At 41.9% G+C, this 27,686-nt stretch overlaps 1 protein-coding gene across 4 annotated transcripts in view; it reads left to right on the top strand.

Annotated features, from left to right (window-relative positions):
- The window catches only part of sptbn1 (spectrin, beta, non-erythrocytic 1), a 340,000-nt gene extending 323,570 nt beyond the window's left edge, over positions 1 to 16,430 (top strand). For all 4 annotated transcript variants that reach the window (XM_068044925.1, XM_068044923.1, XM_068044926.1 and 1 more), the window contains 5 exons: positions 673 to 739; positions 11,448 to 11,686; positions 12,937 to 13,110; positions 14,808 to 14,850; positions 15,149 to 16,430. In XM_068044925.1, the coding sequence (XP_067901026.1) occupies positions 673 to 739; positions 11,448 to 11,686; positions 12,937 to 13,110; positions 14,808 to 14,850; positions 15,149 to 15,364 (739 nt within the window). In that variant the 3' untranslated portion in view covers positions 15,365 to 16,430. The remainder of the gene's footprint in view (positions 1 to 672; positions 740 to 11,447; positions 11,687 to 12,936; positions 13,111 to 14,807; positions 14,851 to 15,148) is intronic.
- Positions 16,431 to 27,686: the final 11,256 nt, after the last annotated feature.

Genomic DNA, 27,686 nt, shown 5'->3' with positions numbered 1-27,686 from the left:
CATCACACATTGTTGGCCCATCTGGTGCTGAAATTCTCGTCCAGGTCTTTGCCATGCCCAGATTTGACTATACCAATAATCTCCTGCCCAGCCTCCAGTTCTGCAAAGTTTACCTTCCACAAATCCGATCCCATCCAAACTCTGCTGCTCATATCCTTGTCTCAAATCCTACTCTCCCATCACCTACATTGCTTCCTTCCTAGTCCCCCAACATCTCAAATTTAAAATTCTCATCCTTGATTTTAAATCCCTCTCTATCTCTGTAATCTTCACCAGCCCTACTGACTTTCTCCCCCAAATCCCATAAACTCTTCAGATCTAGTCTTTTGCATCCCCTCCCCCTTGACCCCACAATTGGCAGCCATCTGTCTTTGCACCTGCCTCTCCTCCTTTAAGACCCTCCTTAAAACCCAAGCTTTTGCTCAGCCCTCCAAATAATTACTTGGCATCCACCTTTTACTGATTATGCCTCTGTGAAGCATCCCTGGGTTGTTTTTCTACGTTAAAGGTATTCTATAAGTGCAAATTGTGTTGTTTAAAAGATGTAGCAAATGGAAAAAAAACTGCAGTATAAGAGGGCAAGGGAAGAGAAATCCACTTCACAGTCAGAAAATTTTGATTGTCAATCACGTGCATCTTGTCACTTGAGATTTTTTTCTTTTTTTTTTCCAGGGAAGGGGCTAGAGAAGGGGAACACATCTCTCAGAATGGATTACCATCAGACCAGGAGTCCCCACGGGTTAGTTACCGCTCTCAAAACTACCAAACCTACAAAAACTTTCAGAACAGACGAGCTGGCAATGAATGGGCCCGATCTGGATTGTGAAATCCAAACCAATCATGAAAATAAATGTACCTTCTTAGACTAACCCATGCATTCATTCCCATTTAACTGCTGCTTTTCTCACCTGCTTTATTTATGCAAATCAGTTTCTTTAATTAATAATCTAGTTGAAGAGTATCCATCCATCTCACGCATTCATACTGCTTTTGGTCCTCTGCCATATATAATGGGCAGCAACTTATTTGGCAGCCTTGCATGGTAAGAGCAACCAAAACCTAACGTTTTTATGTCAAAATAAAAGCTTTCAAGTAGACATTCTCTGTCATAGATTAGCCAAATAACTCATCCCTGATGGAGCAGATTTTATATTACAGTTATAGGGATAAGTATAATTCATGAGACACGATGGCTCCTGTGTCACTGGAACTGGTGAACGTTTTGTTTGTGATGAGCAGCTATCCAAGCTTGAATAGTAGAGATGTGGGAAAGGACAAATGGTCTGGAGTTTGGTTTGATTACAATAGAAAATTAGGCAGGATTTAGCCATAACTTTCCTTCAGAAGATTAAGTGGCTGGGATGGAGTCCAAAGTAGGGCAAATTATTCCTGGTGTAAGAAAGGAATGAGATTTTGTTGTGTTATGTGTTTGTTTTGTTATGTAACTGAGTTTCTGGTATCAATTAGAGTAACAAAAAGGTACTAACTCAAGGTAGTGTGAATTTGAAAGTGATTGTGTAGCAACCTGGGACATTATTCATCTATCGCAGTAAAAACATAGCTCCTAGTTAAGGCTGGTATAGTTCAATTCTTGATTCAGGGGAAACGTGAACCCATTTGCACAAACCGATTGGGGAGCTGACTTCACCAGCTTCAACCATGTCAGCTAATTTTACAACTTTACAGGTGCTCCTTGCAAAACTGGAGCCTTGCACTTGGTGTCTAATGAAGTGGGTGGGGTGGAATTGGGGTGCATTGTGAGTGGAATGAATCCAAAGTATATAGCCCTTAAAAGAACTGTTCCTTAAAAGTAAAGGGATGAACCATTTAGTTAATTAAAATGTTGAAGCCTGCTTAAGGTTTTGAGATTAGCACAGCAGTTTTCAACCTTTCAACATGCAGATATTGTGGGGGGTTGAACAGGAGGAGGGGGCAATGATTGACTGGTAAGGTTAAAAGATCAAGCTATATAGCATAGAGGCACAAAACAAAATCTGGGTAAGTAGAAGATTAATGCTGCCCCGACACTCAATTGATGGCTGCAAAATGGATATTCTGCTGTATGAGGCAGGTGTGAGGAGAGTTGTCCTGTTTTGCACTCCAGTGCACCATACCTGGCAGGAAAGTGGTGACTCAACTGAACACCATCTACAGTGCCTGAAGGATCTGGAAACAGATGCATGAGAAGACAGCACCCTGCAAAGTCCTCCTCAGTAATCACTGGCGACATGCCAAAATTAGAAGAGCTGTCCCACAGACCAGTCATGCAACTGCCTGGCATTGTCATACTCACCGAATCATATCTTGCAGCCAATGTCCCAGACTCACCAGCAGGACAGACCTACCAGAGATGGCGGCACAGTGGTATACAGTCAGGACGAAGAGGCCCAGAAAGTCAACGTTGACTCAGGACCCCATGAAGTCTCATGGCATCAAGTCAAACACAGGCAAGGAAACCTCCTGCTGATTACCACCTATTGCCCTCCCTCAGCTGATGAATTGGTGCTCCTCCATGTTGAACACAACTTGGAAGAAGCACTGATGGAGCAAGGGACTGTACTCTGGGTGGGGGATGTCAATGTGCATCATCAAGAGTGACTTAGTAGCTCTAGTACTGACCGACTGGCCAAGTCCTGAAGGACATCTGCCAGATTGGGCCTGCGGCAGGTGGTGAGCGAACCAACATGACAGAAAAACCAACTTGACCTCATTCTCACCAATCTACAGTATTGGTAGGAGTGACCACCGCCGGTCCTGTGGAGACAAAATCCTCTCTTCACACTGAGGGCACCCTCCATCATGTTGTGTGGCACTACCACCGTGCTAAATGGGATAGATTCAGAACAGATCTAGCAGCTCAAAACTGGGCATTCATAGACACTGTGGGCCATCAGCAGCAACAGAATTGTATTCAACCACAATCTGTGACCTCATAGCCCGGCATATTCCACACTCTATTATTACCATTAAGTCAGGGCCCCAACCGTGGCTCAATGAAGAGTGTAGGTGAGCATAGCAGGACCAACAGCAGGCATACCTAAAAATGAGGTATCAACCTGCTAAATCTACAACAGTGGACTACATACATGCTAAACAGCAGAAGTAGCATGCTATAGCCAGAGCTAAGCGATCCCACAACCAAAGGATCAGATCAAAGCTCTGCGGTTTTGCCACATCCAGCTGTGAATGGTAGTGGGCAATTAAACAACTAACTGGAGGAGGAGACTCCACAAACATCTGCATCCTCAATGATGGCGAAGCCCAGATCATCAGTGCAAAAGACAAGTCTGAAGCATTTTCAGCCAGAAGTGCCAAGTGAATGATCCATCTCTACCTCCTCTGGATGTCCCCACCATCATAGTTTCCAGCCAATTTGATTCACTCCATGTGATATCAAGAAACAACTGAAGGCACTGGATACTGCAAAGGCTATGAGCCCTGACAACATCTCAGCTGTAGTACTGAAGACTTGCGCTCCAGAACTAGCTGCACCATTTGCCAAGTTATTCCAGTACAGCTACAACACTGGCATCTACCCAACAATGTGGAAAATTGCTCAGGTATGTCCTGTCCACAAAAAGCAGGACAAACTCAATCCAGCCAATTACTGCCCCATCAGTTCACTCTCGATTATCAGCAAAGCGGTGGCAGGTGTTGTCAACAGTGTTATCAAGTAGCACTTACACAAAAACAACCTGCTCACCGATGCTCAGTTTGGGTTCAGCCAGGGCCATTCAGCTCCAGACCTAATTACAGTCTTGGTACAAACATGGACAAAAGAGCTGTGTTTCGGAGGTGAAGTGACCACGACTGCCCTTGACATCAAGGCAGCATTTGACCAAGTGTGGGATCAAGGCGCCCTAGCAAAATTTAAGTCAATGGGAATCAGGGGGAAAACGCACCACTGGTTGGAGTCATACCTCGCACAGAGGAAAATAGTTGTGGTTGTTGGAGGCCAATCATCTCAGCTTTAGACATGGCTGCAGGAGTTCCTCAGAAGAGTGTCCCAGGCCCAACCATCTTCAGCTGCTTCATCAATGACCTTCCCTCCAACATACGGTCAGAAGTGGGGATATTTGCTGATGATTGTACAGTGTTCGGTACCATTCACAACTCCTCAGATACTGAAGCAGTCCATGTCTGCATGCAGCAAGACCTGGACAACATTCAGGCTTGGGCTGAGAAGTGACAAGTAGCATTCGCATCACACAAGTGCCAGACAATGACCATCTCCAACAAGAGAATATCTAACCATCTTCCCTTGACATTCAACGGCATTCCCATCATTGAATTCCCCATCAACATCCTGGGGTTACTAAAACCTTAACTGGACAAGCCATATAAATACTGTGGCAACAAGACTAGGTCAGAGGTTGGGTACTCTGCGGCGGGTAACTCACCCGCTGACTCTCGATTGCCTGTCCACCATCTACAAGGCGCAAGTCAGGAGTGTGATGGAATACTCTCCACTTGCCTGGATGAGTGCAGCTCCAACAACAGTCAAGCTCAACACCATCCAAGACGAAGCAGCCCACTTAATCGGCACCCTGTCCACCATCTTAAACATGCACTCCCTCCACTACCATTGCACAGTGGCAGCAGTGTACAATCTACAAGATGCACTGCAACAACTTGCCAAGGCTCCTTAGCACTTTCCAAACCTGCGACCTCTACCACCTAGAAGGACCAGGGCAGCAGATGCATAGGAACACCACCACCTTCAAGTTCCCCTCCAAGCCACACAGCATCCTGTCTTGGAACTATATCACCGTTCGTTCCTTCACTATCACTGAGTCAAAATCCTGGAGCTCCCTAACAGCAGAGTGGGTGTACCTACACCACATGGACTGCAGCAGTTCAAGAAGGAAGCTCACCACCACTTTCTGAAGGGCAGGTAGGGATGGGCAATAAATGCTGGCCTTTCCAGTGATGCTCACATCCCAAGAATGAATGAAAAAAAAAAGAATGTGGCATGGTAAGGCTAATCAACAGTACCAGGTTAGATGACACATGCCACAATGTGTAGCCTGTCAGTCTATTCCACATTTACTGCTGACCTACCATACCCTCACAAAAGTTTAACAGTTCTATCATAGCATCTTTTGCATATCTCAGTAGAACAGGTATTCAAGGTGGCATATACAATTGAAAGTGTAGCCATACTCATTTTCCATGGTCTTTGTTGTTGGACATGTAACAATCATCAGTGACCTCTTACACTTCAGAAAATGTACCAATGTGGTAACATTGGGTATGCATTCAGTATTCAGTGGGAAAGGAAATTAAAAAACCTGACAGACCAAAGCACCAGTTCCCTTTTCAATTCAGACGCTACCTGATATTGCAATGCTGGTCAGGAATGAGCCATAGATATACAAATTGAGAACAATAATGATTTTAACAATTGCTGGTAATACCATTAGTATGTTGCATGTTTGCTGCAGATGACAAAACTCTGTCCTGTTGACCTGTAGCAAGGTGCAGCACTTGGCCTCATTGGGCAGTCAGGTGTGTCACAGTCTGCAGAATGGTTTGGGCCTTCTGATCTCCCTGGCATATTCTCTTTCATTTTCTACCACCTTGACCATGAAAAAATATCCATTTGAAGTGTTTTAAAAGTAAGCTTACGTGAGAGTTTATTTAAAAAAAAGTTTTTCAAAAAAATACAATTCAGAAATATGGAACATTTCTAACAAACTGCACAATAAAGGTACTATAAACATTACCAAAAAAGACCCTTCCAAAGGGTACTTAGAATTCCTGCACTCATGAAGCTTCTGTTATGCAGCTACTCACCTGACATATAGTACTGTATAGTGCTTTTTCAGACTGAACCATCCCACGTCTACATTACAGAGTATCTTTGTTCATACTATTCATGGACGATAGACCATATTATTGCATTTGCAAAACATCAAGAGTACTATGGCTCTTATCTATGGTTTCACCTGTGGGCTTTTTTTTAATACTTAATCTGTCTCTATAGAGTTGTATGTTTACTTCGGGTGGATTAGAAAGGTTAATTTAAAACAGATTGGATGTATACTTGCAAAGAGATGTTAGTTAGATAAATTATGACAAGCACAATTCTATGCTTGTATAACTCTGGATTTCTCTGCTGTATGGCTTAATATTTAATTCTTTAATAGCAGTCACAACAAAACAAACAACATGAATTGTATTTGTAAACTTCAAATTATGAACTACAGTTTCTAAAATGAATATTTATTGAATGCTTGTCATCTTCAAATTGAGGGATGATACCTTAAGAATAGTTCAGTGGCTGTAGATGTGATGGTGATAGTTCTCGTACCCTGAATTGACATGCATTGTTGAGGGTCGAGGTAGTGAGACCAACACTACTCCAATTGAGTTGAGGGGTAACTGAACATATTTCTACAAGAGTACATAACAGTCCCCAATGGCAGTCTTCTTCCACTTTAGAGGTGTAAAAGAAATTTTCACTTGAGGTGATAATAGCAAAAGAAAACTTTTATTTCTGATTGGTACTGACTTCAGAGGAAAGCAAGACTCAGCACATGGTACTTCCACTTATAAATAATTCTGGAAAGGAGATTTGCTGAAGATTTTGGCTATTTCAGCTCTTGATTTTTTGTTTAAAGAAAGATAAGTTTTAATTGTGATTTTTAACTTAGCATTTTATGTTTTCATGCAAAAGCTCATTAGCTTTTATTTTTAAAAAATTCAATTTCAACATAAGAAAGGACCGGGGACATATACTATCGAAGGGGGTTAACATCAGTGAAAAAGTGGTTCCCTGCATTCTAATTGCACCAACTTTTTTGCTAACAGTGAAAATATCTCTCAAGAACACTATTTGATGATATGTCAGCACATAAGGATTTATTAACAAATTACTAGCATGTTTAGAAGTTACTAATTCAAGCCATCATCATCAAGGCTTTATCTTATATACATGTAACAAAGTTTACAGGGAGCACATTGACATCACTAAACAGTACCCAGAGCTATTAATGTATTTTTTCCTAACCAAATATTACAGAGCAACAGGTGTAAACCTTACGCTAAGTTGATGTTGAGTAACAAAGACTAAAACTTAAATTTTGTGTACATTTACTATATCGGCACATGCAATGGTTTTTTTGTAGATATAATGGAGTTATCGTATTGAGTTATTTTCACAATCTGCAGTGTAGCTAAATTACAGATGATTTCTTAGCATTTTCTTATAAACTCTGATTCAAATATTCTTTACTTCTCTGCATTTCCTGTACCACCTTCTAGTTTGTACCTTGTAGTGATTATTGTTGCAGTATTAATATGTTGTGTTCTTTTTCTGCACTGATGCTGTTGGATTGTGCATACCAGTACTGGAACTCTGCTTTGATGAATGGTTCATAAAGCGCTGTATGATGACAAATGTCCCATGTGTTGACACTTTTGTTAAATGAGATGTGTTGAAGCCTAAAAATTCTGGTAACAAAATTAACTTTATCCTAAGCAGCATCTAGACTCTGTTTTATAGCGGTAAGACAAAAAAAAATGCTGTTTTAAATGAATTGAGCTACTAACTAATGAGCTGTAAGCAGAATGTTTTTAACCAATTCTAAATTTTTATATATGAAAATCAGTTAGTTCTCAAATATTAAAAGGATTAATATTCTGGTTTGATCTTAATGACCTTAAGCAGTGTGCTTGATCAAATGCTTGTATTGTTTTGCCAAGATAATATCCCCTTTAAATAATGTTTTATTGGAATTTAATTTAGGCCCAGTTTAGAATTTTTTTGTCTGAAGATATTTTTCATACATTTTTGTCAAATGTAATCTGTCATTGAACCATCTTAATTGCTGTACACTGGCGAAGGTTGTTGATGCATTTTGTTTTCACCTTTAGTCACAGACTGTTCTTACTGCATGTTTGTTAATTTTGATTCAATTGTTGCAATGTCAGCCATCACCTATTTGAGCATTACAGCATTGCTACTAACACACATAAATGGAAAAATTCTGATGTATGTTTTGATTCTGTTGTAACGATCACTAGATTAACAAACCTGTCATTTTTGTTTTATAACAGCATTTTTGCATGCATTTAGCATGTTTTAAGCCTTAATTATTAAAGTTCACCTTACATTTGAATGTTTTGTTAACTTTGTGTTTTCAAAAGAACATTGTCATAATTTCTAACTTTTTTGCACATATTTTTCTCTCGATCAGATCTGTACATTTTTTAAGCAATGCTGTGAATAAATTTAAACTTAATCGGCCAGAGATCACAATAGCACAAATGTGCATTGTTCTGAAACCTGTAAGTTATTTCAGAGCTCTCACTTGTACTGTGTTGCAGCTTCTGAAGGCAAATTTCTTGGTTTAGAACGTGTAGATACTACAGTCAAAGATCAAGGCTTTATATGTTCTCTTGTCTTGTCTGTGTGTTCTCACTGAATTTACTAACACTGGTTTGATTTGTTGGTCCTGTCTACCATTTCATCGGCTTCCTTGTAATGTCTCCCATTAACTACCATTTTTTTTTACAGTAGAGGGCACCATTGTATTGAAGTAAAATGTTCTGTACAAAAGGTTCTTTACAGAACTGTCAACTTTGACCATGCAATGTTCACGCATATTGACGTAGCTTTTTATTCTATCAAATTTTGTAGAAAAGCATTGAGTGAGATAATGGTTAATTCAAGGAAAGTTGTCACTAAATGAGACTGTTAGAATTACCACATGTAGCAATTATGTGCCAGAGAAGACTGTTTAAGGGCATCTGTTTAAATAGAAATTACTTTGATATGAAATCTCTACAACCCCAAACTAACACAATAGAATGACAGTTGAAAGTTATTTTGTAATGACCAATTTTCTTTAGTATGTCAATTACTTGATTTTTCAGTTATTAATTTACACTGAGCTTAGGAATTGTTTACCAAATTAGTGTCAACTTAAAATGTGTAAGTTTTATTGTGTAAATTGTAGTCATTGAATGAGGTATAAAAGTACTTAAGCATGTTTATCGTGGACGTTTAGAAATAGGCTGTTTCTGTGGTGTTCAATTTTTCTAGAATCTAAGTAAACAGACACAAATTATGATTTCTGAGTGAAATGCTAACGGAATAAAGCAGCTAATTCTTGCTTTCCCTTTTTCTAAAAATAAGTTGCATGTGTAAAGTTGACGAGTCATCTTTGAATAGTCTAAAGAGCTATCAGTACAGTCTTGGTAATCCAACTATAGATGTTGAATGTGAACTAAATTTAAAAAGTTAGAAAGCAAAGAAGGAGATGATCAATCAGATTAATAAGGCATTACTATAGCCCACCTGAACTGAGAATTCATACACAACCCCTGCTCCTGGTGTAAAAAACATTCAAATGTTGCCTTGAGCTTTTACACTGGTGTGAGTTTGCAAATCTCTCAAAGTGTGCACATTTTTGATCTTTTAATTTAAACTAAAGCACCAGTACAAATCTAGTTGTAGTAAATTAGCTAATTACATACTGGTCAGTGTATGACTAGTCAACTGCTGCATCCACCTTGCAAATACAATTCAGAAAAACAAGAGAAAAGTATTGATAGCTCAAGAACCAAGAGTGATCTGAATTTCTGTGGCTAAATCTAGTGGAATTACAATTCAAATAATTTGGATGACTGGATTCTGAAGACACTCACCCTATCCAGATAGAAACTGCAGAGCTGTTGGAAGCTTGGCTGCTCTCTAGGTTATCAGGATCACACTGCAGCAAGCAACATGAACAACAAAGCAAGTAATGGACAAGACCTTGGGTCTGTGTGTTTTGGGGGTAAATAACTGTATTGGCTTTGAGTGACTTTCTTGGCTTTCTTTTTTAACAAAATTTCAAATCCATAATAGTTAAAATTACAATTACTCTGATTAAAATGCTGTTTGTATTGAGAACTGTGCTCCTTCCTTATCTTATCAAACTACAAATAACTAAACCTAGGTGGTGGTGTTGACCTGCATGATTTGATCTATAAAAGTTGAAATCTCTGCATGCCTGAATTATGTCTTGAATGAAAAGAGTGAATAAGCATAAGCAAAGTCTGAGCCATTAGAATGGGATAGTACAAGGCTTTTAAAGTACCTCGTCATTTATTTTTATGTCTGGTTTAGTCCACTGTCAAAATTTTCCACACGTTCCCATAACCATCTGAATGATGACCACTTTGGAATTAGTTTTTATTGAACTAATTCACCAAGTTATTTGGGAAAAGTACCCTTATTTGCTGACATTGAAAATAGACCTAAATTCTTGCGTCATAAGCTTTCCTTTCCATTTTAAAAGTACAGCTGCAGTGCTTTTTATTCTTTTGATTCTGCTGGAATGGTTTGGTGTTACATTTTTCACATTTCACATTTTCTCAGCAATGTCAGGATGCACGCATCCATTAAAATGTCACATCTGGATCTCCTTAAGATGATGTACAATAAGATGATGTGTTAATTTTAGTCCATCTGAGAAAAATAGAAAGAAAAAGAGGGAGGGAATACTTTTTTAAAAAAAGGCTTTTCTTAACACATTTTAAAAAAAAAAGAAAATCAGAAATCATTATAGACTTTGTTTATACTCATTCCATATACATAACAGTTTACCTTGTCCAGGTCACTGTTAAAGTTGCCGTGTGCTTAGTCTCACTGAATGAAAAAGAATATTGTTGTGCAAGAATGTTTTAAATCTGCTTCACAATTAGAGGCTGCTGTTACATGTCAGTCATGTCCATCTCAGGTTACAGGAGCTTTTGGTAATTCACCAAAGGGTGAAATTCCTCTTAATTTTAGGAATAAAGTTTTTCACAAGGAGCACTACTCCTGTTTTTTTCCCTAAAATTAGTAATGCCAGGAACTTACTCCATTCCCTCACCCACCACAAGATTTTGAAAATTCCTAAGGCAACAACTCATACTGAGGTACATATGCACCAGTAACTTTCTGGTACCTCATTTTAGTTGCCACATATAAACTCAAAAAGCAAGTGTTGGCACTAGCTATTTGACTATGGTGACATTTACCATTATGCTTGCTCTTCTCTTCACCCAATGTCCACAAACATGCAATTCGAGCACAAATCAATGGCTAGGGATCTGGAGTTAAAATCCTGGTTAACTTTTTCTCCTACTTAGTACTGGAGTGCTGTTATCTCTTCAGTTAATTCCACTCACGACATAAATCTAAGAACATTAGTCACTTAATTCAGTGTCACACTGCACTGTGCAGGTGTCCGCACAGCCTTTAGGAGGTGGTCATTAACCCATAGGAATTCTTAAATAATGAATGTTCCATTGTGACTCAATCCATTGAATATATCAATACCTACACTGCATAAACCAATAATGAAATTTTCAGTGCATGAAGAATACAGAGCCTCAGATATCAATGTGTTTGGTTTCAGTCTATTTTTGGACTATCTTAAAACAGTGATTCATTCATTACCTGTTGAATCTAGGTGTCTGAGACAATTGAAACAAATGAGATGGTGAATGGCGCCACTGAACAGAGAACCAGTTCCAAAGAACCCAGCCCTGCAGCTTCACCAACTTCAGATCGTAAAACCAAGACCTCACCTTTGCAGTCCCAATCTGCTACTTTACCTGTCAAGTCACAAGAAACTCCGTCAGCACAGATGGAGGGCTTCCTGCATCGCAAGCATGAATGGGAAACCCACAATAAGAAAGCATCAAGCAGGTTACATCAATTTCTCAAAGTACACATTTCTGTGAAGTAGCTTGAATCTGGTCTTTTTAATGTAATTCTATTTTTATGTTCAAGAGTAGAAATCCTTCTTCTGTTGACCTGCACCTCTGGTAGCCGAGAGGCTGGGGTATCTGCTCTCAGGTCTTCTGCACTCCTGCTATGAACTGGGAGTTTAATGTGCAAAATCAAACCAGGGACAACTCTTTTCTGCCCACCAACCACCTGCCATCAACCTTGATCTTTTCTTGCTATGCCTGTGTTTGTACCTCTCCATAGCAACGTACCCTCTAATTTCTTTTTATGCTGCACAGGCTGTTTAAGTGTGCAGGTCCTTTAAATTATTTTGGGCGGTCGCACACACGCAGTAACTTTAAAAGGCTGACTTGTGCGCAACCTGTGTGGGAACTTTTGGGTCATGGCCACACAGTTTTAGGGGAACGTTGCTCCGTAATAGTCTGCCTGTGATCAGTAGTTCTCCAGCACTGGTGCTCAAATAAGACAGCAAATAATTATTTTATGAGTATTATAGTACTATCGTAATCTAGTATGTATATATAGGGCTTCTATAGAATACAAAATAATTGAGAAGTTTGAAAATTGTTCTTATAAAGTGTGGAAAAGGTGTCAGTCTAGAGATAATCTATTAAAAGTTCAAACAGATTCTGGAAAGAGGATCTGATCAATACTATCTAGCAGATATACATAGAATTTACAAAATATTTGCTGCTTATTTAATCGCCAGTAAAGCATTCAACATAGGGAATCCCCTTACTGAGTAAATGCAAAACCAGGGATAATACTGAACCAGACCAAGGAGATCCTAAGTTCAATTCTCAATCTGTTCTAAGCCAGTTGACGTCAGTCAGGTTGACCATTGGATACTACAGTTGAAGTAAAGAAAGGAACAGTCAGCCAGAAATATCACTCTCAAGCACTCTCCAGTGACCTATACTGGAAAGCACTTGTGTGCATGCTGCATAAAGACAGAACTGGGTTCGGCTCTTGTGTTAGTTAACCTCAGCAGGCTATTCACATGAAGAATGGCAACTTGAGCAAAATACTGACGGCTGATTGCACCCATGAAACTGTACCTAGAGTGAGTCTAGGTCCTGAAGAGAAAAGAAAAGTGAAACATTTTTAATTCAGCATTATGACTTTACAGTGTTTCATAATTCTCAGTTTGATTATATAAATGTCAGTGTGTTCTATTGATGACTGATATTAATTTTTTCATTTTTCAGATCTTGGCACAATGTTTACTGTGTGATAAACAACCATGAGATGGGCTTCTATAAAGATGCAAAGAATGCTAGTTCAGGTATCACATATCATGGTGAGGTCCCAATTAGCCTAAAGGAAGCACTGTGTGAAGTAGCTGTTGACTATAAGAAGAAGAAGCATGTCTTTAAACTAAAGTAAGTGCTTTCTTATTTATTCTATCTTCCTGTGCTAGACACATGAGATTTATTCCCTCCACATCCATTCCAAATCAGTTAAACTTCATGTCATAGATAGTTTAACATTTTTTAATACATTTCATGGGCCTTTATTAAATAAAGAAGCCACATAAAGGAGATTTTTTTTTAAACTGTAATACCGAAAATCTGAAATAATACAGGAAATTCACAGCAGCTCAGTCAACTCCTAAAAGAGAAAATAGGCTAACATATTTAGCATAGAACTGAAAGATTTATTCAAACCTAGATGAAATAGTCAAAAACGTGACAGTAGGAAGTGGCTAAGTGAACTTAGGGATTTTCTGATGGTATTGATTTATGCCTGTCCTCAATAAACAACAGGTAAATCATTCCAAATTAAATGCAGCCATATCCGATTCCTTTTGGAAATTGCTATGCTGATGAATGGCTGTGTCTTGTTCACACAGATCTGCAAACACTTATATCAGTACTTGAATTATTTGCATAAATTTCCATTCAAGCTCATTCTGATCAGCGTCTGTATTTTTTAAAAAGTAGGTATACTGGGAGCCCAACGGCTCTGTACATTTATGTACATGGGTCACACAGAGCAATTTGTAACCTGCTGATTGGTCAGACACATTTACTTCTTGTCTCAATAACATAAAATGCTTTACTTTTACCAATCTTCAATAGTGACCTCTGAGTGACGTGGTAAGTTCAAGCACTGGCTCTGTTCTCTGTGCAACAAAATGGTGCAGATGGATGCCTGTGGTGTTTCTTTATTGTAATCTGTTCCCCTCCTTTATGGAAGGTACTGCCTCTCCTTGCCTGGGTATAGTTCTAGAGATGCTAGATGCCCTACAGTACCTCACTCAAGTGGCCGACATTCATGTGTGAGCCTCAACAATGACTGTCTGTCAGTCAACAGGCTCTTCAAACCAAAAGGGCCTGCCAATCGTTTTTGACCAATATTCAACCACATACACACAAACCAGCAGGGATCACTGGATAGTGACCTATGCACCCTTACAATGCTTTTCTCCTTCTCTACCCTAACCCTGAGGCACTGAGACAGTTTCTGGCAGTTTCTACCCTTGCTGAGGTCAACTAATTCATTTCAGCTCGAGGATTGAATCTAGAACCTTTCTAGTTTGTAGGGCTCTTTGTAATGGGGAGGATATGTGGTCAAGCTGATCAATTATTGATAAAATGGAGAAAAGCAGCATTTAATAAAAACAATAGGAAGTTGGTGTTTAGTACATGATTCTGCATTTCTGTTTAATCTATACTGTCGATGAATGTAAAGCTGAATTGACATTTCTTATAGATAGTTGCAAGTATTTTGTAAATAACCAAGCATATGCCACCAGATATACAAAGACACATATACCAGTCTATTTTCTGTTCAGTCCTGACCTCCCGAAGATGATGCTGGGGTACAGTTCCATAAATGGCAGTTGCCCTCCAGTATTTCACACAAAGTGTCTGTCAGCATGCTATTGATCATGGGAGCATCCTTGGTCTTTTTTTCTTGTTAAAACACACACGCATACAAGCTGAAGAATATTCTCTTTTTTTTAGCTTGTGGGCACTGCGGCTGTAACTTAGTGTTGACTAGGGGTCAAACTTGGAGCTTTGCTGTTAGGTTTATGTTGCAACAAATATAATGTGTGTCTTTTTGTTAAAAACAGGCTGAGCGATGGCAATGAATATCTCTTTCAAGCCAAAGATGATGTAAGTTTCTAAATCTGTCATGAACAAAACTTGGCATCTATTATCTTGTTTGCATTTTTACTATTCAGGTTAATTTTATTCCTCATTAACATTTTCCTGAATCTTTGATACTCATTATTTATTTCTCTGTGTTTATAAACCTTTTTTAACTGGAGTTAATAGATGTATATAAAGTCATTCCTGTGCAATGCACTTTGTCCAGTCATACATAGTTTATTTACTGATGCATAGCACAACGTATTGACGTAGTTACTATGTAACATCTTTTAACTTAGTGACTACTTATTTCATTAAACAGGAGGAAATGAACAGCTGGATTCAAGCTATCACTTCAGCTGTGTCTACAGATAAGAGCGAGGCAACTCCAAGCAGCCAGAGTACCCCAGCAGCTAGCCGTGCACAGACCCTGCCAGCCAGTGTTGTGTTGACCGGTGAATCCAGCCCTGGCAGACGAGAGAAAGATAAGGAGAAAGACAAAGAGAAGAGATTCAGTCTGTTTGGCAAGAAGAAGTAGAGCAGCTCAGTAGCCTGCACTTCTCACAATACCAACAACTCCAGCATGAACGTTTAGAACCAGTACATTACACTCTGTGCCTAATGTCCCTCAAGCCAGCTGGTTTTAATTTACAGAGAGCATCAGAGTGTTGCTAATCTGTAGAATGTGAGGTGCATTGGGCAGTTTTCATTTAAAAATGAAAGGACCAGTTGTTGATGATTTGTATGTAGTTTAGGGTCCAAATATCTAAATTTCTCCTCAATTTTGTGAGGCTGTCTTGGAAGTAAAACAACCTACATCCATGTGCTACTGGAATGCAAGGCAGCAGTGCTTTTCAAAACTTTTATTGTGCACATGGACTGTGTATTAAAAAAAAATTAAAAATACTTGTCCAATTCCATTTATTAAAATTGCTATCCTGAGTCTTGGCTAGTAGAAACTTCCATTTCCATTTATTTAAAAAGTATATTGTATCATCTTTGCTATAACAAAAAGCAAATGTGCATTAATTTGCATTTTAATAAAAAAAAATCATGTTAGCCTGGCAGCAGATATTAACAAAAATTGCTGGGTCTTTGTGCAGCAAGCGTGAATAAAGAATGTTGGTATATAAGAATGAATTAGTATACTGATTCACTTTTAAATAATCTGTAATTTTAACTTTTTTGTTGCTCAGTTGCATTATACTGTATGTTTCAAATAATTCTAGTACAAAGTATAAAACTTTAGATGTATATTAAAAACCTTTCAAGGCATTGATGTTAAGTGTTGAAGTGGGGACTCAATCTCTGGAAAAGTAATGTTACTCAAATGGTTACTTGCTTGTTGGCTAAAGCACTGCGTGTCATAATTTTGCTACATTACCTTACTATTTGATACATAGTGTATTTCTGTCATTGTAACTATTGTAATGAAAATTTCATCTTACTGCACAATCAGGATACATAATAGGAATGAATCCTTGCGAAGACTGGGCCCGTAGTCATGTAGTACAACAGGCTTTCAGTTGTATGGGACTGCACCTGTAGACTTTTACCCTATCTGTTAAAAATGTGCGATGTCATTAAATGCTTTTAAAACTTATTGTGCCATGGGTATTCTTGTATAAGTTTCAATAAACCTTCTGTTTCAGAGCTAAATGCAGTTTGTGTACATTATAGGAACTTCTGCCTCAATATATGTCACATCTATGTTCTAACTCATGTATATAATCAGTAAGTTTATCACTTTGGAAAGACCCTTGCCAATTTCCCAGGTCCTGAACCACAGTAAATTAGATGCAGGGTAGAAATGTCTAACAATAATGTGTATTAATCTAAAGTGGCTAAGGATATGTGCACCTATATTTTAATTTCCCACACTTGTAATCCTTGTTTGAGAGTGCCCAATGTTTGCCTAATTGCAGGCAGCTTTATGTTGTTGACACTACTCTTCTTTGATCAGACATAAACCTAATCTAAAATTTATATGGCCAATTTCAATAGCTAGATGTTAATGTCCTGCCCAAAGCTGGCTGTTGTAAGTGCTATTGGCCACAAAGATCTTATCCCAGAACACATAGTTTAAGGATTGTAAGACTTATCCACTTGGATAGAATCTAAAATAAAAGCAAAATACTGCGGATGCTGGAAATCTGAAACAAAAACAAGAAATGCTGGATTCACTCAGCAGGTCTGGCAGCATCTGTGGAAAGAGAAGCAGAGTTAACGTTTCGGGTCAGTGACCCTTCTTCGGAACTGACAAATATTAGAAAAGTCACAGATTATAAACAAGTGAGGTGGGGGTTGGGCAAGAGATAACAAAGGAGAAGGTGCAGATTGGACCAGGCCACATAGCTGACCAAAAGGTCACAGAGCAAAGGCAAACAATATGTTAATGGTGTGTTGAAAGACAAAGCATTAGTACAGATTAGGTGTGAATATACTGAATATTGAACATCAGCAAGTGCAAACCTGAAGAAAAACAACCTGAAAAAAACAGTGGGTAAGCAAACTGAACAAACTAAGATGAAATGAAATAAATGCAAAAAAAGATTGTAAAAAATGTAAAAAGGAATGCAGAAAAAATAACTAAAAATGACTAAAAATGAAAGTAAAGTGGGGGGCTGTCATGCTCTGAAATTATTGAACTCAATGTTCAGTCCGGCAGGCTGTAGTGTGCCTAATCGGTAGATGAGATGCTGTTCCTCGAGCTTGCGTTGATGTTCACTGGAACACTGCAGCAATCCCAGGACAGAGATGTGAGCATGAGAGCAGGGGGGAGTGTTGAAATGGCAAGCAACCGGAAGCTCAGGGTCCTGCTTGCGGACTGAGCGGAGATGTTCCGCAAAGCGGTCACCCAGTCTGCGCTTGGTCTCCCCAATGTAGAGGAGACCACACTGTGAGCAGCGAATACAGTATACTACATTGAAAGAAGTACAAGTAAATCGCTGCTTCACCTGAAAGGAGTGTTTGGGGCCTGGGATAGTGAGGAGAGAGGAGGTAAATGGGCAGGTATTACACCTCCTGCGATTGCAAGGGAAGGTGCCCTGGGACGGGGACGAGGTGGTGGGGGTAATGGAGGAGTGGACCAGGGTGTCGCGGAGGGAACGATCCCTTCGGAATGCTGACAGGGGAAGGGAGGGGAAGATGCGACTGGTAGTGGCATCACGCTGGAGGTGGCGAAAATGGTGGAGGATGATCCTTTGGATATGGAGGCTGGTGGGATGAAAAGTGAGGACAAGGGGAACCCTGTCACGGTTCTGGGAGGGAGGGGAAGGGGTGAGGGTAGAGGTGCGGGGAATGGGTCGGACACGGTTGAGGGCCCTGTCAACCACAGTGACGGGAAATCCTCGGTTGAGGAAAAAGGAGGTCATATCAGAAGCACCGTCATGGAAGGTAGCATCATCAGAGCAGATGCGTCGGAGACGGAGAAACTGGGAGAATGGAATGGAGTCCTTACAGGAGGTAGGGTGTGAAGAAGTGTAGTCGAGGTAGCTGTGGGAGTCAGTGGGCTTATAATGGATATTGGTAGACAACCTATCCCCAGAGATGGAGACAGAGAAGTCGAGGAAGGGAAGGGAAGTGTCAGAGATGGACCATGTAAAGGTGAGAGAAGGGTGGAAATTGGAAGCAAAGTTGATAAAGTTTTCTAGTTCGGGGCGGGAGCAGGAAACGGCACCGATACAGTCATCAATGCACCGGAAAAAGAGTTGGGGGAGGGGGCCTGAGTAGGACTGGAACAAAGAATGCTCGACATATCCCACAAAAAGACAGGCATAACTAGGACCCATGCGGGTACCCATAGCGACACCTTTTACTTGAAGGAAATGCATGGAGTTGAAGGAGAAGTTGTTCAATGTGAGAACAAGTTCAGCCAGGCGGAGGAGGGTGTTGGTGGATGGGGACTGGTTGGGCCTCTGTTCCAGGAAGAAGCGGAGAGCCCTCAAACCATCCTGGTGGGGGATGGAGGTGTAGAGCGATTGGACGTCCATAGTGAAGAGGAGGCGGTTGGGACCAGGAAACTGGAAATTGTCAAAATGACGTAGGGCGTCAGAAGAGTCACGGGTGTAGGTGGGAAGAGACTGGACCAGCGGAGAAAAGATAGAGTCTAGATAGGAAGAAATAAGTTCAGTTGGGCAGGAGCAGGCTGACACAATGGGTCTGCCGGGACAGTCCCGTTTGTGGATTTTGGGAAGGAGGTAGAAGCGGGCTGTCCGGGGTTGCGGGACTATGAGGTTGGAAGCTGTAGAGGGAAGATCTCCAGAGGAGATGAGGTCAGTGACAGTCCTTTGGACGGTGGCTTGATGTTCGGTGGTGGGGTCATGGTCCAGAGGGAGGTAGGAAGAGGTGTCTGTGAGTTGGCGTTGAGCTTCTGCAAGGTAGAGGTCGGTACGCCATACAACAACAGCACCACCCTTGTCTGCAGGTTTGATGACCATGTCGGGGTTAGACCTGAGAGAACGGAGTGCCTCAAGTTCAGAGGGGGACAGGTTAGAGTGAGTGAGGGGGGCAGAGAAATTGAGACGACCAATGTCTCGCCGACAGTTTTCAATGAAGAGATCAAGAGCATGCTCACATCTCTGTCCTGGGATTGCTGCAGTGTTCCAGTGAACATCAACGCAAGCTCGAGGAACAGCATCTCATCTACCGATTAGGCACACTACAGCCTGCCGGACTGAACATTGAGTTCAATACTTTCAGAGCATGACAGCCCCCCACTTTACTTTCATTTTTAGTCATTTTTAGTTATTTTTTCTGCATTCCTTTTTACATTTTTTACAATCTTTTTTTGCATTTATTTCATTTCATCTTAGTTTGTTCAGTTTGCTTACCCACTTTTTTTCAGGTTGTTTTTCTTCAGGTTTGCACTTGCTGATGTTCAATATTCAGTATATTCACACCTAATCTGTACTAATGCTTTGTCTTTCAACACACCATTAACATATTGTTTGCCTTTGCTCCGTGACCTTTTGGTCAGCTATGTGGCCTGGTCCAATCTGCACCTTCTCCTTTGTTATCTCTTGCCCAACCCCCACCTCACTTGTTTATAATCTGTGACTTTTCTAATATTTGTCAGTTCCGAAGAAGGGTCACTGACCCGAAACGTTAACTCTGCTTCTCTTTCCACAGATGCTGCCAGACCTGCTGAGTGAATCCAGCATTTCTTGTTTTTGTTTCAGATTTCCAGCATCCGCAGTATTTTGCTTTTATTTTAGTGTTTAATTCACTGCCACTTCTCTTCCAGGAATGCCTACCTTGAAGAAGTTCTGCTCTTCTCTCCGACGGGATTTTCGTTTGTCTCTTTTACCTTGTTCACCTTCATTGCTTTCTATTTCCCTCCTGGTGTTTGATAAGGTATCTACCAAAACTCGTTTTCACAGCCACATCTCCTTCCTCAGTGACTGTCTCCGGCTCCGACTGATTCCACGTGGATTCCAACTGCAGTTTCACCCATCATGCTTTGAAACCTCCCAGGATCACAGGTATCTCCGAGAAATACAACGTTCCTCGGACTGCTACTCTCGCCGCATCCTGAGATCCACACTCAGTGCTATGCGCCGCCATATGCACACACTGGACCTCTCTCTCCAGCAGCACCGTCTCACCTTATCTCAAAGCTGTTCTACTCCGCAGTTTCATCTCATCTTACGTCTCATCCGACGCATTAACAAAAAACTTTTTTTCTTCCTTTCAGGTGTTAAGGAACGCAAACTCCAGCAGCTGATGGGGACTAATGCCCCTCCAGATCCTCCTCCCGCTTCACTTCCCTCTGACCCCACCCCTTCTGATCTGACCCCTTGCCGTGTATTCACTAAACCCTCTGACCTCCCCCTCTCTGATGCTGAGCGTTCTGTACTCAGCAAAGGTCTCAGTTTTATCCCCTTACGCCCCCACCTCAATGAATTTCGCGCTCGGCATGACGTTGAGCTCTTCTTCCGTCGCCTCCGCCTCCGGGCTCACTTCTTCGACCAGGAGTCCTCCCCCCGACCAGCAGACCCATTCACCCGCCTCCAGCATTCTCCCTCTACCTGGACCCCTCACCCTGGCCTCTTACCCGCTCTTGATCTCTTCATTGAAAACTGTCGGCGAGACATTGGTCGTCTCAATTTCTCTGCCCCCCTCACTCACTCTAACCTGTCCCCCTCTGAACTTGAGGCACTCCGTTCTCTCAGGTCTAACCCCGACATGGTCATCAAACCTGCAGACAAGGGTGGTGCTGTTGTTGTATGGCGTACCGACCTCTACCTTGCAGAAGCTCAACGCCAACTCACAGACACCTCTTCCTACCTCCCTCTGGACCATGACCCCACCACCGAACATCAAGCCACCGTCCAAAGGACTGTCACTGACCTCATCTCCTCTGGAGATCTTCCCTCTACAGCTTCCAACCTCATAGTCCCGCAACCCCGGACAGCCCGCTTCTACCTCCTTCCCAAAATCCACAAACGGGACTGTCCCGGCAGACCCATTGTGTCAGCCTGCTCCTGCCCAACTGAACTTATTTCTTCCTATCTAGACTCTATCTTTTCTCCGCTGGTCCAGTCTCTTCCCACCTACACCCGTGACTCTTCTGACGCCCTACGTCATTTTGACAATTTCCAGTTTCCTGGTCCCAACCGCCTCCTCTTCACTATGGACGTCCAATCGCTCTACACCTCCATCCCCCACCAGGATGGTTTGAGGGCTCTCCGCTTCTTCCTGGAACAGAGGCCCAACCAGTCCCCATCCACCAACACCCTCCTCCGCCTGGCTGAACTTGTTCTCACATTGAACAACTTCTCCTTCAACTCCATGCATTTCCTTCAAGTAAAAGGTGTCGCTATGGGTACCCGCATGGGTCCTAGTTATGCCTGTCTTTTTGTGGGATATGTCGAGCATTCTTTGTTCCAGTCCTACTCAGGCCCCCTCCCCCAACTCTTTTTCCGGTGCATTGATGACTGTATCGGTGCCGTTTCCTGCTCCCGCCCCGAACTAGAAAACTTTATCAACTTTGCTTCCAATTTCCACCCTTCTCTCACCTTTACATGGTCCATCTCTGACACTTCCCTTCCCTTCCTCGACTTCTCTGTCTCCATCTCTGGGGATAGGTTGTCTACCAATATCCATTATAAGCCCACTGACTCCCACAGCTACCTCGACTACACTTCTTCACACCCTACCTCCTGTAAGGACTCCATTCCATTCTCCCAGTTTCTCCGTCTCCGACGCATCTGCTCTGATGATGCTACCTTCCATGACGGTGCTTCTGATATGACCTCCTTTTTCCTCAACCGAGGATTTCCCGTCACTGTGGTTGACAGGGCCCTCAACCGTGTCCGACCCATTCCCCGCACCTCTACCCTCACCCCTTCCCCTCCCTCCCAGAACCGTGACAGGGTTCCCCTTGTCCTCACTTTTCATCCCACCAGCCTCCATATCCAAAGGATCATCCTCCACCATTTTCGCCACCTCCAGCGTGATGCCACTACCAGTCGCATCTTCCCCTCCCTTCCCCTGTCAGCATTCCGAAGGGATCGTTCCCTCCGCGACACCCTGGTCCACTCCTCCATTACCCCCACCACCTCGTCCCCGTCCCAGGGCACCTTCCCTTGCAATCGCAGGAGGTGTAATACCTGCCCATTTACCTCCTCTCTCCTCACTATCCCAGGCCCCAAACACTCCTTTCAGGTGAAGCAGCGATTTACTTGTACTTCTTTCAATGTAGTATACTGTATTCGCTGCTCACAGTGTGGTCTCCTCTACATTGGGGAGACCAAGCGCAGACTGGGTGACCGCTTTGCGGAACATCTCCGCTCAGTCCGCAAGCAGGACCCTGAGCTTCCGGTTGCTTGCCATTTCAACACTCCCCCCTGCTCTCATGCTCACATCTCTGTCCTGGGATTGCTGCAGTGTTCCAGTGAACATCAACGCAAGCTCGAGGAACAGCATCTCATCTACCGATTAGGCACACTACAGCCTGCCGGACTGAACATTGAGTTCAATAATTTCAGAGCATGACAGCCCCCCACTTTACTTTCATTTTTAGTCATTTTTAGTTATTTTTTCTGCATTCCTTTTTACATTTTTTACAATCTTTTTTTGCATTTATTTCATTTCATCTTAGTTTGTTCAGTTTGCTTACCCACTGTTTTTTTCAGGTTGTTTTTCTTCAGGTTTGCACTTGCTGATGTTCAATATTCAGTATATTCACACCTAATCTGTACTAATGCTTTGTCTTTCAACACACCATTAACATATTGTTTGCCTTTGCTCTGTGACCTTTTGGTCAGCTATGTGGCCTGGTCCAATCTGCACCTTCTCCTTTGTTATCTCTTGCCCAACCCCCACCTCACTTGTTTATAATCTGTGACTTTTCTAATATTTGTCAGTTCCGAAGAAGGGTCACTGACCCGAAACGTTAACTCTGCTTCTCTTTCCACAGATGCTGCCAGACCTGCTGAGTGAATCCAGCATTTCTTGTTTTTGGATAGAATCTAATCCTGTCATTATTTTAAAGACCTCAATTATGTCCCCACAAAGTCTGCATTTTTCTGAGTAAAAGGCCCCAGTTTTCTGCCTGTCCTGACAACTAAAGGCCCTTAAATTAATTATCAAGTAAATGACCATTTTTTTTTTTTTAGTGCCTTTATACACCCCACCATGTGAAGGAATCACAATTGGAGGCAATATTCTAGATGAGGCCAAACTAAGTTCTTGTACAAGGTAAGAACTGAACTTCTAGTTTTATATTAATGTCCTGGTGTTCATTCGAACATCTTCTGTGGTTTTGCAACAGCATCATAACACTGGTAATGGACCTTCAATATGTCATGAACTACAAGCTCTAGGTTCTTCTGCTCAGCACCCTTGACCAATTATTTAACATCAGGCCCTAACTCCTGCAAGTCATCGGCAAACTTGTCGATACTGCACCAATGCCTTCATACTGATCATTAATAAGGATGGTACTGAACAATGGACCTAACAAGGATGCTTTTGGGACTCCACTAGTAAATAGCCCCAAGCAGAGCTGATATGATTAATAACCGCCCCCTGTCTATGTGATGTAACCAATTTGGTATCCAACCTAGAATCTTCTCTCACATTCTACAAGAAAACTTAGCAACCATTTTTCACATCTTTATCAAAGGTTTTTTGAATGCAATCAGTGAGAGCTTCAAGCACACTCAAGTCAGGTTTGGCATAACCAGAAGAATTAATAGGCTCCTTAATCTGCTGTAACAGCACCATTTCCAATGTTGGAAGAACACCCCACCCAACTGCACCAGAGTGACTTTTTTTTCATTTCTTCGTGTAAGAGTATCAAGCAGTGCCAAATTAGGGACAGATTTTGTGATGTATTTATGTTCCCACTAGTAATTGGGCATCACGTAAGATTTTTATAGCAACCTGACAGGAGCCTTTCATCCCATCAGTCTATATATATATATATATATGTATATGCACAGATATAATCCAGCTGTATTTCTCCTTGATTCCATTACAAGAAATAAAAAGCAGGAACAAAACACTTAGATTTAAGAATAGACTACACACTAGTTTAGAAGTTCAGAATTCAGGTGAACTGGCCCCACAGCATGCTCTACTTTATAGAAGGAAAATTCTGCAGGGCTTACTGACTGGCCTCTCCCCTTCACATGCTTTTTTAAAATTCATTCTTGTGATGTGGGGGTTGCTGGCAAGGATGGCATTTATTACCCATCCCTAGTTGCTCCAAGAAAATGATGGCCAGCCTTCTTACTCGTTGAGGTTTGATAATTCTGAGTGACTTGCTAGGTCATTTCAGAGGAGAGTTGAGTTTGCCAAGTTGTTGTAGGACTGGAGTCATAAAGGCAAAATTGGGTACAGATAGCAGATTTCCTTTCATAAGCATATTAGTGAACGAGTTTGGTTATTTAACAACATCTGACAGCTTTATGATCACTTACTGATACCAGTTTTTAATTTCCAGATTATCAACAGAACTAACATTCTCAAACTGCAAAGGTGGGATTTGAATTAACATTCTCTGAGATTAGTTATGATTATGATTTGAGACTAAAGGAAAATCCCAAGGCATTTTATAAGTATATTAAGGGCAAGAGGATAACCAAGGAAAGAGAAGGGCCCATTAGGGACCAAAGTGGCAATCTGTGTGTGGAGCCAGAGGACATAGGTGAGGTTTTAAATGATTACTTTTCATCTGTGTTCACTATGGAGAAGGATGATGTAGGTGTAGAGATCAGGGAGGGAGATTGTGATATACTTGAACATATTAACATTGAAAGGGAGGAAGTATTAGCTGTTTTAGTGGGCTTAAAAGTGGATAAATCCCCAGGCCCAGATGAGATGTATCCCAGGCTGTTATGTGAGGCAAGGGAGAAGATAGCAGGGGCTCTGACACAAATTTTCATTCTATCTGGCCACAGGAGAGGTACCAGAGGACTGGAAGAAAGTGAATGTGGTACCATTATTCAAGAAGGGTAGCAAGGATAAACCAGGTAATTATAGGCCGGTGAGTCTAACATGAGTGGTAGGGAAACTATTGGAAAAAATTCTGAGGGACAGGATTAATCTCCACTTGGAGACGCAGGGGTTAATCAGGGATAGTCAGCACGGCTTTGTCAGGGGAGATTGTGTCCAACTAACTTGATTGAACTTTTCAAGGCGGTGACTAGATGTGTCGATGAGGGTAAAGCAGTTGATGTAGTCTACATGGACTTCAGTAAGACTTTTGATAAGGTCCCGCATGGGAGATTGGTTAAGAAGTTAAGAGCCCATGGGATCCAGGGAAAATTGGATCCAAAATTGACTTAGTGGCAGGAGGCAGAGGGTAATAGTCGAGGGCTGTTTTTGCGAGTGGAAGCCCGTGACCAGTGGTGTACCGCAGGGATCGGTGCTGGGACCCTTGCTGTTTGTAGTATACATTAATGATTTAAACGTGAATATAGGAGGTATGATCAGTAAGTTTGCATATGACACTAAAATTGGTGGTGTCATAAATAGTGAGGAGGAAAGCCTTAGATTACAGGACGATATAGATGGGCTGGTAAGATGAGCAGAGCAGTGGCAAATGGAATTTAATCACAAGAAATGTGAGGTGATGCATTTTGGGAGGACTAACAAGGCAAGGGAATATACAATTGGATGGTAGGATCCTAGGAAGTAAAGAGGGTCAGAGGGACTTTGGTGTACTTGTCCATAGATCACTGAAGGCAGCAGCACAGGTAGATAAGGTAGTTCGGAAGGCATATGGGATACTTGCCTTTATTAGCCAAGGCATAGAATATAAGAGCAGGGAGGTTATGATGGAGCTGTATAAAATACTAGTTAGGCCACAGCTGGAGTACTGTGTACAGTTCTGGGCACCACACTATAGGAAGGATGTGATTGCACTGGAGAGGGTGCAGAGGAGATTCACCAGAATGTTGCCTGCGCTGGAGCATTTCAGTTATGAAGAGAGACTGAAAAGGCTAGGGTTGTTTTCCTTGGAGCAGAGAAGGCTGAGGGGGGACCTGATTGAGGTATACAAATTGAGGGGCATTGATAGGTTAGATAGGAAGGAACTTTTCCCTTAGCGGAGGGGTTAATAACCAGGGGGCATAGATTTAAGGTAAGGGGCAGGAGGTTTAGAGGGGATTTGAGGAAAACAAATTTCACCCAGAGGGTGGTTGGAATCTGGAACGCACTGCCTGAAGGGGTGATAGAGGCAGGAACCCTCGCAACATTTAAGTAGTATTTAGATGAGCACTTGAAATGCCATAGCATACAAGGCTACGGGCCAAGTGCTGGAAAATGGGATTAGAATAGTTAGGTGCTTGATGGCTGGCACAGACACGATGGGCTGAAGTGTCTGTTTCTGTGCTGTATAACTATGACTCTATGACTGTCTACACTTGGGTTTTATTCTCTGGAGTTGGGAATGCTGAAGGTGATCTAACTGAAGTGTTTAAAACACTAAGGAGTATTGACAAGGTAGGTAGGGAACTTGTTTTATTTAAGGGAATGCTGAACAATGGAACATATTCTTAAAATCCAAGCAATATAGGTGAACATCAAATTCAGGAAAAATGTCTTAACAGAAATGGCTGTGAAGATATGGAATCCATTGTCCAAGATGGTCATAAATACAGAATCAAATGAGATGTTTGAAAGGGAGATGAGCACTTAGTCAGGGTATTAAGACATAGAGTGATAGGGCTGAGTTTTACCATGGGCTTCGGGACCCCAAGCACTTCCTGGCAGTGGGACTGACTCGGCGATTTTACCACAAGTGGCCTCCTAATTGGTTTCCTGTGGGCCCGCTATCCAATTAAGTACGGCAGGCGGGTTCCTGATGCTGCCACAGCTCTGAACCCCCAACGCACCAGTAGGAGAGGTGTGTGCTGCTGAGGCAGGTCAGAGACCTCGGGGGTGCCTCAAGATGGAGGCGCCCTCATAGAGGTAAGTACAAATTAAAATTCAGGATGGCCGAGGGGGAAGGCTCCATTGATTGCAGGGCAAACCCCTCTGGGTGGGTGCTGGTGGGTTTGGGTGTTGGGGCTGTAGAGTCTGCTTTTCCTGCCTATGGCCTGCTCTGCTTGCTCAGCACCCCCCCCCCCCCGACTCACCTAAGACTGCTGCAGGCAGGCTGCTTACATGAAGCTGGTAGTCTCCCTGTGGTCAGCAAAATGCCGGTGGCCCTGTAAAATGGCCCTTGGTAGGACCTTTAATTATGCAAATCTGCTGCCCGTCTCCTTGAAGTGGACAGCCGATCCATCTCACAGATTCCACTGGGAAACCTGATCGCAGCTGGACTGCATCAGGCAGCTGTCCCCTTTTGGCTATCATCAGCAAATTTTGAAATTTTACTCTGTATTCCAATTTTCAAGTCATTTATA

Source organism: Heterodontus francisci, chromosome 13 (assembly GCF_036365525.1).
Source record: "Heterodontus francisci isolate sHetFra1 chromosome 13, sHetFra1.hap1, whole genome shotgun sequence".
In the NCBI taxonomy this organism is placed as follows: Eukaryota; Metazoa; Chordata; class Chondrichthyes; order Heterodontiformes; family Heterodontidae; genus Heterodontus; species Heterodontus francisci.
This window is presented reverse-complemented; position numbering and strand designations above follow the sequence as displayed.